Genomic DNA, 21,372 nt, shown 5'->3' on the forward strand with positions numbered 1-21,372 from the left:
TGAACTCGTCTCTGCGATGGTGGTGGAGCGTCCTTGACTCAGCGCCTAAGAGCTTTGTAGATTGATGGATGGATGGTGTCACGGTCTTGTAAGATATGGAGGTTTGAGGAGTGAATTGGGTAGTCTTGGAATGATCTTGGCTGGGAAGTGATAGGCCGGGAAGTGATCTTTGGTTGGGAAGTGATGCAAATTCAGTTCTGGACGTTGCCTATTTATAGGGGAGCATTGGTTGGCTTTTCCAACTGAAACGTCTTCTTTATGGCCTTAACTCCTCTCATAATGGGGCAATTCCTTTAATTTCCAAGCTGAAACATCTTTCTCTTATTTATTTTTCCAGCTGAAACATCTTTTTCTTTTATTCCTCAACTGAAAACGTCTTTTCTCCTTTATTCCCCAACTGAAAACGTCTTTCTCTTATTTATTTTCCAGCTGAAACATCTTTTTCTTTTATTCCTCAACTGAAAACATCTTTTCTCCTTTATTTCCCTTCTTCATTGCTTGGTCAAATATCTTAATGCTTTATTTTATGACTCCATCATTGCTGTTTCCAAGAGTTCAAACAGGCAACGTTTCCTACAACAAGCAGGAGAATATCAGAATTTTCTAGAGAAAATAAAGGGAAATTAAAATGTAAAGACCGCAAAAATAGTTGACAGTTAGGAATCCTGATCCAGCTAGGATTTTTCATGAATTTTACTTTTTCCGCCTATTTCACTCCAAACACTCAACAACACTTTCAAAATGACTTAATGACTCAAAACACTAAACTAAGGGAGAAATAAGGCTAAAATGAGGCACATAATTAATAATATCGTCACACTTTTTTGCTCCTATCATCATTGCTCTACATAAGGCGGTTCGTGAGTGTGTATGGTTAAGAGCTATCATCACACATATTCAAGGGACTAATGGTTTGAGTTCTACCACTGAAGAGCCTACTTGCATTTATGAAGATAATGCATCTTGCATCAAACAGATGAAGCTAGGAGATATCAAGGCTGATAATACAAAACACATATCGCCAAAGTTTTTCTACAATCAGCAACAACAGGCCCTCCTCAAGATTCAAGTGAATCAAGTAAGGTCTGAGGAGAATGTGGCAGATTTGTTCACCAAATCATTGCCTGAGGCCATATTTGAGAAACATGTGAAAAACATAGGAATGCAAAGACTTTCCAAGCTCCCCTGATTAATGTAAGTATCATGGGGAGGTGTAGACGTCAGGGGGAGTCTAACACACACATGTCATACTCAAATGTAAAAGGTGCGTTGTGCTCTTTTCCTTCGACCAAGGTGTATTTTTTGTCCCACATAGTTTTTATTGTTACTTGGCAAGGTTTTTAGTGAGGCAACAACTCATGCACCATTTCGTCTTTGACTTGGCACAAGGGGAGTGTTAAAGGAAAAACCAAGGACTGAAAAATCGAAAATATCCCCGAAATTTCGGCGATATTTTCGTTTTTTCGAGGTCTCGATATTTAATCAACATACCAACAATATATCGTGCGAATTTTTCGAAATTTCGCTATATTTCCGGAAAGTTTTGAAATTCTCACGATATTCTGGATTTTCTCGTAGCTCAGCCATCTAAACTAGGGCCAAATCTTCTCAACTTTGACCCAAATTTAAATAATAATAAACAAAAGGTAAGATTGGGAGAATCGAACCTTGGTTGCCCCAAGATAGTTGAATCTCTTTAACCAACCCCGCTGTGCTGAGGATTCGTTATTCCAGGCACAATTTTTCTATATATTCGTAAATCTTACCATATATGTAAACACTGAAGCATTTATTTATAATGGTTTGTTTTCTTGATTGAGTTGATTCTAATTAATCATATTTAATACTCAAGGTACTTAGTTGCTTGATATTTTTGTAGACTCCTAATGTTCGGTATGAGAAGTAGTAAATTATAAAGATCATAAGTATATATTAACTTATATTTTAAGAATTATCAGTGAGTCAGCGTATACTATCTTAATTTACTATAACATGTTATGTAATAATATTTATCTAATATTTTCTTTTGAAATAAAGAATATAATCAACATCCTTTAAAGATTCATTTAAAATTTATATATATTTTTTTCTCGAAAATTTGTCAATATTGTTAAAGGAAAAACATATTGTGTGCCTTCGTCAAAGTGAATCAAGAAATTACCGATTAACATCAATCAGCAAGGATTACGAACCAATCAGTAGTTAATGTCATCATTGTAATTGTTCTTTCCATTGTAATTCTCTCCCTATATAAAGGGGTTATGAAATGAAATGAGTAGACCATTCCAATCCATTTTTACTTTTACACGTTATCAGCACGCTCAGAGTCAATAGCCAAAGAAAAAAAACTAATTTTCTAGTTTATTTCTTCTCTCCGTCGAAAACAAAAAACCAAAACCCTAGAAGAAAAAAGTTTTTTTCTTCTTATTCTGCCGCCACCCTAAAAAAAAAAAAAAAAATCCACGTCCAGCCGGCCAGACCACAAAACACAGGCCACCAGCCTTCAGCCGATAGGTCGCGCTAGCCCCGCCTGCACAGCCTCCTCCCTGCCAGCACCGTCTGCGCTGCCTCCAGCCCAGCGCACTGCTGCGCACACCTTCGATCAGCCCACGAGCCTCACCTAGCGTCTACACCGCCGAGCCGACTCCAGCCCCGTTCCTTGCCTTCGCTCGCCTACGATCCGAGAAGATCGATATCGCCTGTACCATCCTCGGTCCCTGCATGCTGGAGCACAACGCAGCAGCACTGCCCAGTCGCAGATCCTAGCAGCTACAGCCAAGACCGCGACCAGCAGCCCATCTCCACGAATCAACTCGCACAGTCGCTGACGAAGCCTCACCTGCTCTCCTCCACCGGACACAGACCGCATGCAGCACAAGATTTCGGCGATCTGCACCTGCTCCTCACACTTCGGCCAGACCGACGACGAGGGCAGCACCTGACGCGAAGAGAGAAAAAGAGAAAAAAAAGAAAAAAAATATAGAAAAGAAAAAAGAGGGGGATCCGGCCCAAAGTAAGAGCCAGCCCGGAAAAAAAAAGGGGCCCTGCAGCCCAGAAAATAAAGAAACAGACCCCTCAATCCAAAAAAAAAAAGGCCCTACGGCCCAAGAAAAAAAAATCTAGCAGGCCAGAAAAAAAAAAAAAAAAAAAAAAAAAAAAAAAAAAAGAGAGAGAAGTAAACCAAAAAAAAAAAAAGGGCTTTGAGGCCCACTGCTAAAAAAAAAGAGGAAGCAGCCTAGTTTTTTCTCAAGCACATCGCTACGCACGCCTGCATCAACACGCGCGTGCGCTAAGATTGTTTTATTTCTCGCAACCAAGTTTTTTCTCTTTAATTTATTTAATTTCATACTATGGTAGATTCTCATTATTTATTTTCTTGAGCATGCTATATATTTTATTGTTTATGCTTTTATTATAAATTTTCGAGCATGTTTAGTTAGATTATATTAATCATTTTAAGCATGCTTTGTCATTTATTTGTTATATGATTTATAATTATGTTTAAGCATGCTTTATATTTTATTGCTTATGTTTTTATTATGCAATTGTGAGCATGTTTTGTGAATTTTATTTACTCTTATATAATTATTCCTAAGCATGCCTTTATATTATGCTATTATTTATATTTTATTTTACGCATAATATATTATTGCTATTATTATGTGTGACATATATTTTGGTATAGATTTGTGAAATTTGAGTATGCTATATTTTTATTTTAATATATGCTATATTTTTATTATTTATTACGTGCTATGATTATTTTTAATGCAACATATCAATATCGTTTGGCCATGATAATGCAAATTCATGCGCATTATACACTCACTTACTGTGATAAAGTATTTTCACATAGCATCGGAAAAAAAAATGTGACCATTACGAATCTTGGTCTTGAAATCTAATTCATATGTTTGGAAAATAATTTACGTGGATGTCTTTATGCTTGCGTAATTTATATCTTCTCTCTTGTTTTATGTAGATGGTTGATCCAACTCGACTTGAGTTTGACATCTTGGGCTCAGAAGGACTTGAGTACCATCGTTGGGTTTCCGATATGGAAACTGCCTTTGTGGCAAAAGACTACACTGCCACCATTACTTATCCCAAAGATGATGAACTATCTAATAAGGTGAAAGCAGATGCCTTTATTTTTTTGAGGCGACATATTGATCCTAGCCTACGCTGGGAGTACCTTCAGTTGAAGACACCCAAAGCACTGTGGGATGCCCTTAAAGGACGTTTTGGGAACATTCACGATATTTTGCTCCTAGAACTAGCTATTCAGTGGAATGGAATCCGCTTACTTGACTATAAAAAGGTCAATGACTTCAACAAGGACATGTTGCGCTTAAAAGCACGTCTCAATTTTTGTGGAAGGGAAATCACAGAAGATGATATGATCTACAAGACTCTTACCACCTTTCCTAATTCATCTTTTATACTAGCGAACCAGTATCAGTTAGATTATGACAACAAAAGAATCACAACCTTCAATAAGTTGATAAGCCTACTGCAAGTGGCTGAGAGACAAAATAAGATTCTCTTGAATAACAATGTCAGGCCCACTGGGACAAAGAAAATTCCCGAGGCTAATTATGGAAAAATGAAAGGTGGAAATAACTCCAATGCAAGGGGGTTTAGACGTGCTGATCCCTACCCATGTGGCAACAATGCACCACGTAGAAAGGGACATGGGGATCATGGAAACAAGATGCCAAAGGAAAGAATTGACAATGAACCATGCTATAGGTGTGGATTCATTGGGCATTGGTACAAGAACTGCTAAGCAAACAACAGAGTAGCAGCCAATTACAAGAGGTATAGAGAGTCTAAGGAATAAGTGGCTCACTATATGGAAGAAGGAGGTCATGACCTAGACGTCAACCTTACAGTTGCACACTCCAATGGCAAAGAGGAACTTGCTAAGTCAATGGATGCTCTCAATCTTGACTGATCTGCTTTATTCATTTTATTTTCCAAAGACAGTTGTGAAGGCATAATGCCTCATTTTTAATTAGACTATTGTTTGGTCTTAAAGTTTATTTTCAATCATGGATTGATGAATAAGATTTCTGAACAAGACCTTGATTTGATTATCGTTGGCTTATTAATAAATTTTGAATTTTATTCTGAAGCACTGAATTTATTCAAATTTATTTACTACACATATTTACATGGTTCGACATAGCACTATAAAGATGTAAAGCAATACATCTAGAAAAAATTATTAGAATGAAAAGAATACCATTCTACGCAAATAGAAATACTCTAAAGAATATGAGTTATATTTCTAAATACCTCCCATTTATTTGTAGGAATGAATGGAGGATAACTTGAGTGCTTAGATGATAGTGGGACTACCCACACAATATTAAGAAATAGGCAATTATTCATTGAACTAAATAGCCTATAATTCCTCTGTGACTACGATGATTGGATTATCAAAACTAATAAAATGGCGAGGAACTGCCAAATTTTTGCTGCCTAATGGCACAACATTTCAAGTCACAGACGCTCTATATGCACCAAGAGCTAATCGAACCTTGTTAATGTTTCAAAGCTATTTGCGCCAACGATTATCCAGTAAAAACACACCGTGAGAATGGAACTAAATACCTTGATATTACATCTCATGACTGTGGAAGGAAACGCATCTTAGAGAAACTTATGAGTCAATTTAGTGGACTGTAGCTCACTATGATTCGAATCATTGAATCCTATACTGTCACCAACAATGAAATGTGGGACACTGACTCATACAGGCTTTTGCATGACCGCCTATGGCACCGAGGTCGTGACATGATGATCCATATTTTTCAAGAACTCACACAGACATCCCTTCTTTCGAGTGAAAAAAAAAAAGGGAGAAAAATCCGCCACACTGTAAGGTGTCGGTTCTAGTATTGCTCAAATGCAGTCATTGCCTTCTGAAGTACCAGATGCACTACCTCCCTCCCATTATGCCTCGTTGACTATTTCAAAGGTACATCACTCGTTTTGCAAAGCCTGCTCTTTAGCAAAAACAGGATCGAGACCTTCCTATGCTAAAGATACAAAGCAAAACATTCCATTCTTACAAGGGATACAAAGAGATGTCTGTAGACCTATCCATCCAGAATGCGGACCATTCAAGTACTTTATGGTTATGGTGGATGCTTCGACAATCTGGTCACATGTCGGTTTATTGTCCACAAGAAATGTTGCAATACTCCTAGCAGAGATTATACGTTTGAGGGCTCACCACCCTGATCACCCTATCAAGTCTATAAGGCTTGATAATGCTAGAGAGTTTACATCAAAAGCATTTGATGATTATTGCATATCTATTTGGATCGATGTAGAGCATCCTGTACCCCATGTGCATACACAAAATGGTCTCGCAGAAGCCACCATCAAAAGGCTACAGATGGTGGCTAGGGCAATGGTTATGCGCACCAACCTGCCTATATCTGCATGGGGTTATGCAATATTGCACGCAGCTTTACTTATTCGTTTAAGACCCACAGCTAGCCAACCATTTTCTGTGCACCAGTTGGTAACTGGATATGAGCCTGACACTTCACACTTACGCATATTTGGTTGAGCAGTATATGTGCCTATTGCGCCCCCACAACGCACCAAAATGGATAGGAGCATGATTATGCGATATTAATAACGTTAATCTCTATACTTTCTTTGTTAGTTTAGTGTATTTTCTCGTTATTTACATTGTTTACTTGTTTTATAGGTATTTTGAGCAAAGAAGGAGAAAAGAAGTAAAAGAGGGATTGAAAGGCTAAATCGGCAAATCTGCCTGTGCAGATCAGTCAACTTCGACGGATCACTGAGACCAGCTCACAACGATCCAGAGGGTGATCTTTATATTGATGGAAAGCCTTGGATGTCTAGTTTCCATAACTTTTAACGGTTCATTCATATCATTTTTCTACAAGAAGTTATGGCTGATTTAGTACAGCAAGGTCGGACAGTCCGAGAATCTGACACTTTGACGGAAATCCATGATTTGAGGCCCGAATTCCTTTTAGAAGCCCACCGACGAGTATTAACTTAATATCTCTATTCATTAGAGATATATGACATATTTTTATGGGTGAAAATTATTAGGAATCTTAGAGGAGAAGCTACTTGAATCCTAAAAGGAAAAGAAGTGAAAATCTCTTGGAGTTAAGCAAAAAAGAAGGGACGTCTACGGGGACGTACGTTTGGCCGCACAAGATAAAAGAAGAACGGCATCCTTTCTGCCAGAATCCAGCCGCCATCTCTGTGATGACCTGGTTTTCTGTTATTTAATTTTAGTAATTAATAATGGACCCGTTGTACGAATAATTGTTATTGTGCTTTATTCGTAGGTTGTATGTGGAGTTGAATGGTTTTCGTACGTATAAATATTTGAATTTCACTTTTTAGGGGGTCATGTGAAGTTTGACTTTTTATATGTTGGGATTCTCGGAAAACTTCATTCACGAAAGTTGTAGAGCGCGTTGATACGAGTTCGTGGACATGCGGAACGCGTAAATCGGAGTTCGTGTGAGGAAGTTATGGCTATGGAAAGAAGTTTCCATTTTAGTATATATAGGAAAAATCAGAAAAATATATTCATTTTTCCACTTTCCTTTTCCGGAAACCATACTCTCTCTCTCTTCTCTCTCGTCCGCGCCTTCAGAAACGAAAATCTTCGACTGACCCGACCCGGACCCGGTATTCGGACCCGGTCGGAACTCGCATCTCCGGCGACCTCTTCCGGTGAAACCAACCCAGAACGATTCGCCTCCTTGCTCCGGTTGTCTCTGTGGTGGTCTCTTACGACGATTCTCAGTCTCGGTGGCAGTTAAAGGCAGCACAGATTGAAGAAATCGGACCCGGCCGGAAATCCTTATTCCGACGTCGGCAAGGCTTCTAGTTTTCTTGGTTGGGCTCAGAGCAGCCTCGCCGATCGATCCTTGGTGGTTGTTTGGATCGATTCACGTGAAACTTCGATTAACTCAGTTGGGATCACTGTTCACGGCTTGTGAGGTAGTTTTTGATCCCTTAGGCTTGTTTTCTGACTTCGATCCATTGTGAAAGTTCACAAGCATGCTTAGATGAAGCTTTTTGATGTTGGGAGTTTTGTGAAATATTGAGTTTTGGCCGGCGGCGGTGCGCCACCACTTGTGGCGGCGTTCCGGCGGTTGTTCGGCCATGTATGGGACTATTTGTGGTATTATATATGTTCTAGTCGTTGATACGAGCGTTTCGATATATAATATGCAAATTTTGGAGTTCGTATGAAATTGTTATGATTTTTACAGTTTCATACCGATCGATTTATTCGATCCGTGAGGATTCGAGCGTCCGATCGACTTGTGGTTTGGTCACATCGATCGTGGGCGTATTCCGGAGACCTTGGGAGGTCTCGGATGTGGTTTTGCCTCGATTGGCGCCACTTTGTGGGTTTTAGTTCAAAACAGAGGGTTTCGAACTTAAATCAAATGTTAATCGTCACTAAATTGGAAACGTATGTGAATAGGTACTTGACGAAGTACAGTGGACGATTATTTGTGAATTGGCGGCTGTGTGTTTTGTTGAAGACGCAGCAGGAGTTTCGAGGTGAGTAAATCTCACAAGGATCTTTATGAACAGAAGTACCATTATTGTTTTGGCGTTAATTAATTAACTGCAAATTATAGTTGGTATTAGTAGGCATTCCTGAGCGAATGACTACATATATATGTTTAGATGAAATATATATATCCTTGTGAATGATTGTGATGAATAATAATATGCATGATGGTGTTCATATTATTGTTAAATGCAACTTTTCAGGAGACGATATTATAGAAAAAGATGTTTTCTATTGTTTGGAAAGTATTGAGCTTGATGTTACTTTTTGAGTCAAGCGTGACTCATTTTAGATGTATTGGTTTTAGTATCAAGGGTCACAGATGGTGAGCAGGGATTAGGAAAACCGAAACTACATGTTATGACGTTTTTAAGTCAGATGTGACTTACTTAACGTTGACCTTAAGACCAGATAGGGTCTAAGAAGATCTTAAGTCACAGATGGTGATAGATCATAGATAGTGACAGGTTGCAGACGGTGACCTTGATGGTTGATTTCATGACCAGATGGGGTCTGAAAATCATGAGTCACAGATGGTGATAGATGGTGATCAATGGTTGAGCTGAGACCAGATGGGGTCTAAAGATCATACGTCACAGATGGTGACAGGTTGCAGATGGCTACCTTGATGTTGATTTCATGACCAGACGGAGTCTGAAATCATATGTCACAGATGGTGATAGATCGCAGATGGTGATCAAGGCTGGAAATAGGTAATCACGTCCTTGGCAGGACGAGTGGTTACAATTTCAATAGAATTCTAGTTTATCTGCCATGATAGCTTATGGGAGTAACGGTCGAGGTTGCTTGAGACTCATAGGTATGCAGCTTAAAGGAGAGTTCCGACGGCATTCTCCTTTAATTGTCTAGATGAGACTTGAATTGCTACTTGATGGTTAAGTTAGCAAATAGAGCATGGTCATAGCGGTGACTCATGTTGTCCTTTCTTTGGAAAGGATATGGAATGTTAGAAGGAATTATGGCTGCATGTTTCCTTAAGTAGATTGATGTGAGTTGTTGATTGATGTTCATGAGTTACTCATACGAGCTTTCATAAGCTTACCGGGTTTTGTTGTGTGGAAACCCGGTGCATCATTCTTTAGGTGTAGGGGTTAATCCTGCAGGTCAGGAAAATCGTGGCTGAAGCAGAGGTAGCTTGTTGGCAGCTGAACGGGTAGGAAGCAAATTTTGTTGGCTTTGCCATTGTTATGACTTCCACTATGTAGTAAGCTCTGAGGAGCATTTACGCTTTATTTTGTAATGACAACTTAATTCGTAAATTTGTGTAATATATGACTCTATGGAGCGAGTGCATATTAACTCAGATGGTTTCAGGGCATCATTATGTACTTGTTTTAATGGAAAGATGTTCCAGGTATTTGTATTGATGACTGAACATTCACGCATGTATAATTATGGGATTATATATATCGATTCTCATGTGTGTAAAATCAGGGGCGTGACAATCTCCTCCTATTCCTTTCTTCTAGTTTTTGTTTTGTTCATGACTATGTCTAGCTAAATACTTTTGTAGCTAGGGGCAATTTCAAAGCCCCAAACATGTTCAATTCATATTGATGACAGTTCAGTTTTTGGTTTTCTATATTATCAATTGAGTGTTTGTTTCACTGTGTCTACAAGATGAATCTTTGCTTGTTTTTTTAGGTGCGCAACTAAATGAATAGGTTAGGGTTCTAATGCTAGGAGTAACACTAGATTCGTATATGTCCACAGAGACGATTAAGTATTTATGTTGGATATGAATCCCCAACAATTATCCACTATTTGGAACCCTTGACAGGCGATCTCTCTACTGCTAGATTTGCGGATTGTCACTTTGATGAGACAGTCTTCCCGTCGTTAGGGGGAGATAGGAAAAAGGATTTTCCAAGGGAACGACAGGAATTGTCGTGGTTTGTCCCCACTCTGTCTCATCTTGATCCCCGCACTTCATAAAGTGAAAGTGAAGTGAAAAGAATAATCGATCTTCAGAACGTAGCAGATTCGATGCCTGATGCGTTTACTGATATCGTAAAAGTGACGAGATCACATATACCAGCTGCAAATGTGCCTGCAAGGTTAGAAGTCCCCAACAAGGGGCACAGTGCAACAAATAGAGGCACTGCAACCGCACTTAGTGGAGGTGTGGTTGAGGCCGTGGCTCCCTAAGGAAGAGGGGAAGGTCACTTGGTTCGATTGACACTCACCCAAGGAAGAAGAGAGTGAGTAAGGCACAAACCAATCATCAATGTATAGAATCCCTCTCATGAGATTGTCTCTGATTATAGTTATGTCCATGAATCAATACTGGAGGACGCTCCGATGTTTGAAATGATTCTAGAGAACAAAGAAATCTCAAAGGATTACGAGAGTACGTATAAGTTGATAGAAAGATCTTCCATACACATTGATGATATATACTGTTGCTCAAGGAATCATAGAGCACGATGATATCGAACCACGCTCTGTTGAAAAATGTCAACAAAGAGCAGATTGGCCTAAATGGAAAGAATCAATCCAGGTAGAATTAGATTCTCTGACAAAGAGACAGGTATTTGGTCAGGTAGTGCTAACCCCACCAAGTGTAAAGCCTGTAGGACATAAATGAGTCTTTGTTAGAAAGCGTAATGAGAAGAATGAAGTCCTGAGGTACAAGGCTCGCCTTGTGGCGCAAGGTTTCTCACAACACCCAGGAATTGACTACGAGGAGACATACTCTCCTGTAATGGAAGTTATAACGTTCCGCTACTTAGTTAGCTTAGTAATTTCTGAAGGACTGGAAATGCAGCTCATGGATGTGGTTACTGCATGATCTCTATGGGGATCTAGATTCAGAGATATATATGAAAAGTGCCTAATGGCCTTACATTACCCAAGTCAAGTGACTCTAAACCATAGAGTGTGTTTGCAATTAAGTTGAAACGCTCACTTTACGGATTGAAACAATCCAGACGGATGTGGTATACCCGTCTAAGTGACTACTTGATTGGGAAGTGATATAAGAACGATGAATTATGCCTCTGCGTATTCATAAAGAAAACAAGTTCCGGATTTGCAAATTGTAGTAGTATATGTCATAACTGGTACTCTTGATGAAATAAGAGAAACCGCGAGCTACTTGAAATTCGAATTTGAGATGAAGGATCTTGGGAAAACTCGATTCTATCTAGGTCTTGAACTAGAACACCGAGTTTGTGGAATATTAATCCACCAGTCTGCATATGTCCAAAAGTCAGGCGATATAATATGGACAAAGCACATCCTGCTAGCACTCCCATGATCGGTCGAAGTTTGGATGCAAGGAAAGATCCATTTCATCCAAAGGAAGATGACGAACAAGTATTGGGAGCTGAAATTCCCTATCTAAGTGCAATAGGCGCATTATTGTACTTAGTCCAATTTACTCGACCAGACATTACATTCTTAGTGAACTTGTTAGCTAGATTTAGCTCAGCGCCAACACAGCGTCACTGGAATGGTATCAAGAACATTTTCGATACCTAAAAGGAACCATTGACTTGGGACTGTTCTTTCCCTATAGAGAGACAAGAGGGACCGCAGATGGAACTGCAATCCCTAAAGGAAATGTTGATGGCGAAAACGCCACTTACTATACTAAAACGCCAAATGACTTTTTGGTCAGTTTTGCTGATGCTGGATACGTATCTGACCCACATATCGTTCCCAAACTGGTTATGTATTTACCAATGGGAACACAGCGATATCTTGGAGATCAACCAAGCAAACCTTTGTGGCTACCTCCTCGAACCACTCAGAGATCATTGTTCTACATGAGGCGGTTCTTGAGTGTGTATGGTTAAGAACTATCATTGCACATATTCGAGGGACTAGTGGTTTGAGTTCTACCACTGAAGAGCCTACTTGCATTTACGAACACAATGCAGCTTGCATCGAACAGATGAAGCTAGGTTATATTAAGGGTGATAACACAAAACACATATCGCCAAAGTTTTCCTACAATCAGCAACAACAGACTCTCCTCAAGATTCAAATGAATCAAGTAAGGTCTGAGGAGAATGTGGCAGATTTGTTCACCAAATCATTGCCTAATGACACATTTGAGAAACATGTGAAAAGCATAGGAATACGAAGACTTTCCAAGCTCCCTAGATTAATGTAAGTATCAGGGGGAGGTGTAGACGTCAGGGGGAGTCTAACACACACATGTCATACTCAAATGTAAAAGGTGCGTTGTGCTCTTTTCCTTCGACCAAGGTGTATTTTTGTCCCACAAGGTTTTTATTGTTACTTGGCAAGGTTTTTAGTGAGGCAACAACTCATGCACCATTTCGTCTTTGACTTGGCACAAGGGGGAGTGTTAAAGGAAAAACATATTGTGTGCCTTCGTCAAAGTGATTGACGGAGAGGGAATCAAGCAATTACCGATTAACATCAATCAGCATGGATTACGAACCAATCAGTAGTTAATGTCATCATTGTAATTGTTCTTTCCATTGTAATTCTCTCCCTATATAAAGGGGTTATGAAATGAAATGAGTAGACCATTCCAATCCATTTTTACTTTTACAAATATCGATATTTCTCGATATTTCCATCGAAATATCCATTTTTTGGACAGTCAAAATTTCCTCGATATTCAATATTTTGGTCCTTGGGAAAAACACATTATGTGTCTTCGTCAAAGTGATTGACAAAGATGGAATCAAGGAATTAGCAATTACCATCAATCAGCAAGGATTATGGACCAATCAATATTTAATGTCATCATTGTAATTGATCTTTTCATTGTAATTATCCCCCTATATAAAGAGGCTATGAAATTAAATGAGTAGACCAATTCCAATTCTCAATTTACTTTTACAATAATGAAGATATATATAAAAAAAATTAATGTCCTCTTAACACTTAAGGTTCATGTGACGTCCATTCTTTATACATTTTTTATTTGTTTCCTATATAGATTTAATCTCCCCCTAATAGAATTCTTTAAATTTTAGTAAATACTTAATGAAAAATATTTTTTAGTAAGTAAATAATTATGAGATTTAATTAACATTTCTATCTCTTGTATTACTATTTACATATTTGCTCACCTAAATGACAGTTTTAAGGGACTGTGAGGGACAAATATATCTCAACCACATGTATTAAATATAAAAGCATAAATTATAACAACTTAAAATTGTGCATTTATTTTCAACCGTCAGATTCAGTTGTCCCTCACAGTCTCTTAAAAACTATCCCTTAAATTTATATATTTAATATATAATTTATCATTTGGGGGGGGGGGGGGGGGGGGGTTCCGAACCCCTGCAGACGGAACAGTGGTTCCGCCATTGCTATTGGTTAAATCGGTGTGCCCAAGATTTGTCTTTGACTCAGTTTGGAGAGCTTTTATTCTTGCTTTGGGGAATACGGAAGGAAAGGAATGAGCGGGTCTGGAATCAAAAAAGAAGTGAGGCTCGTGATGTGAAGTTGGGTCTGTCTTCAAGACTACAGGGGTTTAGATTCCATAATGTGAAGCAGGTCCGAAGAAGAGTTGCTAGTTCAAGGGTTGTGCGTTGGGCTGCACCTCATGAAGGTTTTTTGAAAATAAATGTGGATGGAGCGTTCCATCATCATACCCGGACAGGTGGACTGGAATTTGTAAAATACTCATAGTTCCATCATGCGTTGGGAAGGATTAATTATGAGGAGTTGGGGTTCTGTTGGGTGTTCAGCCAATCAGCCTGGCTTAAGGAGAATTATGTAGGTTGAAAAGGGAATATGGTAGCGCATCAGTTAGCTACTCGTGCTTCTTCTCTTAGAGATGTTCAATTTTATTTTTCTGCTCCTGATTTTCTTCTAGCTGCTATTATAGCAGATTTTAATACCATGTAAGCATGCTTCTATTCAATAAAGGGTTGACTTTGTTGGATTAAAAAAAAAGCCTCAAGGCTTAAAATGTGTAAGCCTTTCACGCCTTGAGCTATGTTTTTCACACATTTACGTCTTATGCTACATTTAAAATTTATTTTCTTTAATGACCAAAATAACTTCGTTTTGGTCAATCCATTTTAAACAAAAGACAACAACTTTCTCATTCTCCTATCTCCTTTACCCAAACCATGATGTCAATCCCTTGTTTATGCAGTTGGATTGACTCTAATTTAATTTGTATGCACTTTGGTGACAATAAATAGTCAATTTGTCAACTATATTGTTCAAACTAAAAAAATATATAAAAAAAATATATCATTATTATTCGATGTGTATTTTACGCTTCATGTTACCCATGTTTTAATGAGGCTGTCTCCAGAATATCTCAAATTATGTATTAGTGTTTTAAAACATTGTACAACATAATTTCCAGAAACATCGAGCAAACATCATTACCAAACGAATCGAAACACGCTCCCATGCAGCTAGAGCAAGTCAAAATCTACCTTTGATTCTTGGCGTCCATGAATATCATTGTAGTCCAGGTCTGTCGTTAGTCGTTACGGCAGAGACCTCTTTGACTCCACCCACACACGCCACAGACCCATAATGTCGCTGACATTCCCCCACGTATCCAAGTCTTTCACCTTCACCTTCACGCATCAAAATTAATATTACCTGATAAACTGCAAGTTGTTTTATTCAAAATCAAAGTGAAATTCTTTTAGCTCTCCTAAAAGATACTATATAGGTGGTGACTCAATTCCTTTCAACCCTTTCACCAAATCATTTACATTCTAATCATATAGAGAAACGGTCATCTTTACTGTATGTTTCAACACGTAAACTAGTGAACCTCAATGAACATAACATGTGGCCATTTTCACATGCGTTAAGTGAGAATCATCACTACAAGCTATTTTCAAGGCAGAGAGAAGCCTCAATTTCTCCGAGCAACAGAATCATCCTTTGGAAGAGCAACATAGTTAACAGTTGTTATGTTGGCCCTCCCACTTTCTCTGCGTTCTTTTGCAGCTGACACTCCATGACGGCCCGAAGGGGTACTTGTACGACGACTAATTGGGGTCCCAATCATGGTATTGGCATTGGTGCTTTGTCCCAATGGCTTCTTTGTAGAGGGCCTTGAACCAAATAGTGCCTCCTGTTCGGTCGCATGTTGTTCTTGCAGACGTTTTTGCTCCTGTAAAGATTCAACCAGAGGCCAATTAATTTTCTGCTAAATTTATCTTTGGAGGTCAAATTACGTTGCATTATCAGAGAGAGCAGCAAAAATAACAACGAATAAGGATCATCAAGATCATCAGAGGAATTAAATATCAAGATTATAGAAGATGATTCTCGGATGGAGGGCCTAAAATCACCAAGTTGTTACAGATAAATGAGATTATATAAACTTCCCACATGCAATGGTTGCGCTAAGCAATTAAAACAACACAGGCAATGAAAAGACTTGATCTAATTGTTTCATCCGCATATCAGCAAAAGGGAGAGACAAAAGTAGCAAGTCCAAGCTTACCCGAGATTTACGTTTTTCCTCCTCTCTCTCCTGCCGTTGTGCAGCGTACTCCTCCATGATATGTAAAAGGGGAACCTGGAATTCACAAAACTTTGTATTCATCAGAGGACTGAGAACAAGAAAATTAAACAAAAAAAGAGATAACAATAAAAGCATCTAGTAAACCATATAGGATCACCTTGTCGTATAAGAAAGGGACTCCTTTCTCGCTCTCCCATGCTTTAACTCTGGCAGTCAGACTTTCAATGATAGCTAGACAGAAGAGTTTTTGTAGTTGAGAAAATTTCAATCTTTACTAATCAATAGATACATATAATAAAAACACAATGCAAGAACTGGGCAATGATGGGTCCATTTGACTTTCTGTTCAACACACTTTCAGTTACATGAAATTAGATCATACACTTTGAAGAAGGCAACACACTATCACACACAGGAGAAGGTATAATGAGCTATTCAGATTTTCCAGATAGAAGTGCCTCTTAAAACTTTTCTATGCTCCACCAAAAATCCTCTCACTTCTAATCAATTATGTTCATTCATCATACTCCACATTACATTTAAGTATTTAACTTTTACAAGCTGTGGAATCTATTGCAGCTTGCAAAAGTGGGATGTTAGGCCTAGGAGCATGGCCATCCCAAGAATTTCAGGAACTGCACTGGTGTGTGCGTGCGTGTGTGTGTAATTGTATTAAATGTTTATGAAAAAGTTGTACTTTAAGCTTACGTCCCCTCCCAACAAACTAAGTAAATAAGCCATAGAGAACTCTTAACATTTTTCAGTGTAAACATTAACATTCCTTTAATTTCCAGCCACATCAATTCACTGAAAACTTAGGAAAATCTATTACAGGCAAGTATTCCTAGCATCTCTTTGTACCAAGAATACAACAATAACCCAAAACTCATTGCACACTCAATAATGCATCTACTAATTGGTTATGAGTTCTGACGGCATAAATGAAAGACACACTCGAAGTTAGTCAATCACTCAGCCTAGTCCATCTCAGAAAAGGAGACCAGATACAAAAGGGAATCATCAAGTTCTGAAAATTAGGGTTTAAAGTGGGAAGGATCCAGAGGTTAAGGGGTCTGTTTCCCTTAGATACCCATGGCTGGGTATTTCCTGTCATTTTAACACAGCTTCTAAACTAAAGATCTAAGTAAATGGAATGCAGCCTCCATACACCAACTGCCATCTCTTCATTTGCTTCTCCAAGCAATTTTCAAGTACTACCAGTGTTTTAGGCTTTTAGCCCATACATGTAATTTTTTATATTACATTTCATGGTATCATCTCATGTCTTAACCAAATGATGTTTGGCAAAACATTTTTTACTCTATAAGCTCATAGCCCTCTATGCTTCAGCCTTAGAATTCAATAGGTCCTAGAAGCATGACACGCTTCTTCAACGGATGCTTCAATGGATGGGAAAACAGTCATAAATAATGTGCGGTTCCTGTGGTTGGTACTTTACAATTAAAAAAAATTGAAGAGTACTTTTCTAGAAAAGGTAGGGATTGGACATTGCTTCCTACTCAGTACATACAGTGATAGTTTCATTGGACAAAAAGGTTAACTTACGTAGAACTTGAATTTTCAAGAAGTATAAAGTCAACCAAGGAGACAATTCTCCAACATGCACTGTAAGCATATCCCTTTCCCATTTACAATATATTACGAATGGAGTCAATAATGGCTTCATACTTTCATCCTAACATATATTTCCAGTCAGAACTGACAACCAGAAAGCATGTAGATAATTGTCAGTTATTCCAGTTATCAGTTTTTCAGGAATTTGCTTCTCTGCCCCAGGTCACACATGTAAATGAGTATGCTGATCAATAGTTCTATGTATATACTTATCAGTTATTCCAAAGTCATCAGAACAAACAAATTCTTGTGAATACACAACATACCTAGACTATGGACATGAAGAGTAATACAAGTTCTGTTATACATCAATGAAACAGTAAAACCCTAAGTCTGCAGTAAGAAATACCAATATATCAATATAAGAGAAATATACAAGTTCCCCAATCAGGCGACATATGGAGTTATCTGATAATATACATCTAAAATGGCATACTCTAGTACCAATCAATGACTAGCATTATATAAAACCTAACTATTTTTATGACCAAAAGAAATTATCAACACAATTATAACTCACAAAATAAAGGGACAAGGAACATCTGGAAAACAGAAAAGGCATTACTGTTATATAACTAGATAAGAATTAGTCATATGGATGATTACAAGCTTACATGGTATTTTTCCAACCAAAATCCGGGCTTTCTCAGCACGCTTCAAATTTTTGTGTGCTCCTCTTCCTGCACTATATCGATTTTCATCCTGGAAGGAAAAGAAAGCGGATATTTGAAATAATTAAAAGGAGAGAAACTAAAAGTTTCAAATATAAAGGTTTCCAGAGTAAGATAACAGCTAATGCTTCATAAGTCAGAGGAAACAAATAGATGTACCAAACTAAAAATATTAAATTGTAACACTTTCTCAAATATTTTTACCTTTTCATACTCATCAAGCCACTTATCCTCCTCAAATGCAAATTTGCATTTCTCTACCTTATCCAAAATATCCTTTCTGCTTAAAGCTTGCTCTTTTGCCTTTACAATCTGATCATCCATGCTTGAAAGCAGATCAGACAAATTAACATTACCTGTTAAGATATATCCACAACATAGTCTCAAGGGCAGGTTCAACAAATAAATTAGAAAATCATTGTTAAATATATAAGATGCCTGAAAATAGAGTAGTTTTAGAACCAGAATCTATGAGGCTGCTGAGAATCTGTCTAGCTCCATCACTATCTACATCCATGTGGACTCCTCTATAAATTTCTTCGAGCTCATTTTGCCTCTTAAAGACCAGCTCCTTCATCTTGCTGGCTTTCAAAACATTCAACCGCTCGACTGCAGCCTCAGTCTGGAAATAATCATTAAAATTACCAAGTAATTAAAATTACAGTGCTCTTTAGTGTGCATGAGAAATTACATGGGACATTAAAGATAGTAATTTGCACCTGCTCAATGACATCTAGAGAAAGGCATCCATGCCTTGACAGCTCATCAACTGAGGAAGAAATTAAGCGTGTAACATGGTCAAATTTGTTCCGTTCCTCAGTTGGTGTCTCCATGAGATTCCATACTTCTATCAGCTTGCTTCCAAGCTCTTGTAGCTACAGTACAAGATATACGAGTAAGAGGAATACTGACAGATGGAAAGTATACAAAACTAATGAAAACTGTCCATAGAAACAGACAGCTCCGCAACAGTATTCAAGCCACAAGTATCAAGATCAGAACTTTTAAAATGAAATTCTCAATTATATAAAATTTCATCATTTATAATGGAAGGCTTAAATTCCAGGTTCTACTAATTTAACTAATAACTTGTGAAATGAGGTTCCTAGTCACTAATTTCAGGATAAACAGTTCAAATGACTATGAAATTGGCCTAAATTTTCTTTTTTTTTCTCTTTTATATCCCAAGCAAAGGGGAAGAAAATTAGACATGTGAAATACTATTTTATTGGCCAAGCTCACATCTCTTGGTAAACTATGAGTAGTAGATTTCAACAGTCTTTCAATTCTCTATGGAATTTCATCGCATCTGTGGGGTCCCTTGCAACTTCAACAAGATAGAAACCAAATGCTGACAAGGAATGTGATTAGTAAAGCTCCGGGTCTATATATCCTAAACAGCTTCAGACACAATGAACAATGATGTAGGGCAACAAAAATAGGTGCAGTAACACCATTTAACACATATTTGTAATGTTTCAAATCCAGCAAACTAAACCTTGGGTTTTGGAGGGAAAAAAACAAATAAAAGATAATAATTAAAAAGTTTACAGGAAGATACTGATGACAGCAAAATCAGGACATTGATATAACTGCAGTAGAAAGAATATACTCGAGTGCTGGTTTCCACAATACCAGAATGGTTAATTCAGCAAAGTCATGCAATAGGGGCTAATGAGAGAGAGAGAGAGAGGTACAACATTGAGTCACCTTTTGCAGTCTCTGCTGTTTCTCTTGCTTCAGCGAGTTGGTCAGTGCGGTCAATCTAGCAAGAGTGTCATTGCTGATGCTCTTGGAATGAGCGGCGGACTGATCACTCAGGCTTGGGTGGACTTCTTCGAGTGTCCTAAAGAAATCAATGGACATTACAACTGAGAGGTCATGGATGGTATTGACATGACTATTGACCTTCTGTAAACGTAAAGCCTGCACCAAAAATACATCAAGTGAAAACCCAATTACAAACACAAGAACCGAAATTTCTGACTAACTAAGCAGAACAGACTCAGTACCTTTTCTTTGTGAAGTTCGTCAAGGTGGGACTTAAGCTCTCCCAACCTCTTCACAGTCAAATCACGCTCCTCCACTCCGGCATCCTCACCGGCATTCTTAGCCAGGCCGTTCCCGGCTATTTCAGACGAAATCCTCGCAATCTGTGTTTGAATTACCGAAAAGTCCCTCACCCTTTCCTGCTTCTTCAAGCTCAGTTCGTCCAAAACAGGCTTCACGGCGGATATCTGGTCCCTGAGGGTCCCTCTTGCCCTTGGAAACGAATTAGGTTCTCCGAGAGCGGAGGCGATGGCGGCGATTTGAGCTTGGCCGTCGGCTAAGGACTTGTGCAAATCAGCCCTGTACTTTCTCGTCATTTCCACCTTCTTCCGATAGATGTCGAGGCATTCTTGCTCCAGTTGGAGAAGCATGGTGTCCCTCTCACTGTCACTCTCCCCAATTTCGTCCCAAATGATCTGCGAAATCCCCAAAATCAAAGATGAGATTCAAAATTAGAGGGCGCGGAAAGAAGAGAGGGGCGGAGGAGGAGTGTACCTGTAGTTCATGGAGGAGAGAAGCGCAGGTGGTGCGGGAGGGAGAAACGGGCGGCGGCACCGCCGACATTGTGAAGGAGGCGACGTCGTTTCGCAGCAAAACCCTAGAGAATTGGGGGAGAGAGGAAATGGGTCGGGTGCGTTAGAATCTGGGTTTGGGAAATGTGTGTGTGTCTCTCTGTGTGTGTAGTTGGATTTGGTAGATCCCTAATTATCACGGTGGGATAATGTTAAGAGTTCTAAAAGGCAAGTACGGATTTCTCGGTCTTTTTGGCGCCAAAACCATCTCTATGCTTTTTCAGATTTTCTTTTTTTTCCCTAAATTCCTATTTATTTTTTTGTTTCCCTATTTTTTAGAACTTTTTTTTAATAGTTTATTAGAAGTTTCTTTTGAAGTTGGGACAGGGAGTGCTTATAATAGGAACATTCCCAGCTCTTTGAGCTAATTTTCTTTTGTTTTTT

At 38.6% G+C, this 21,372-nt stretch overlaps 1 protein-coding gene across 1 annotated transcript; it reads right to left on the reverse strand.

The window, feature by feature from the left end:
- Positions 1 to 15,251: 15,251 nt before the first annotated feature.
- LOC112178834 (65-kDa microtubule-associated protein 5) lies at positions 15,252 to 21,157 on the reverse strand. The gene is made up of 10 exons (XM_024317072.2): positions 20,912 to 21,157; positions 20,380 to 20,832; positions 20,078 to 20,293; positions 19,087 to 19,242; positions 18,830 to 18,989; positions 18,572 to 18,723; positions 18,311 to 18,398; positions 16,219 to 16,292; positions 16,041 to 16,115; positions 15,252 to 15,704 (listed from the first exon to the last, which is right to left on the reverse strand). The coding sequence occupies exons 1-10, from the start codon at positions 20,978 to 20,980 to the stop codon at positions 15,444 to 15,446; spliced, it is 1,704 nt and encodes a 567-aa protein (XP_024172840.1). The 5' UTR covers positions 20,981 to 21,157; the 3' UTR covers positions 15,252 to 15,443.
- Between the last annotated feature and the right edge of the window lie 215 nt (positions 21,158 to 21,372).

Source organism: Rosa chinensis, chromosome 1, assembly GCF_002994745.2.
Source record: "Rosa chinensis cultivar Old Blush chromosome 1, RchiOBHm-V2, whole genome shotgun sequence".
In the NCBI taxonomy this organism is placed as follows: domain Eukaryota; kingdom Viridiplantae; phylum Streptophyta; class Magnoliopsida; order Rosales; family Rosaceae; genus Rosa; species Rosa chinensis.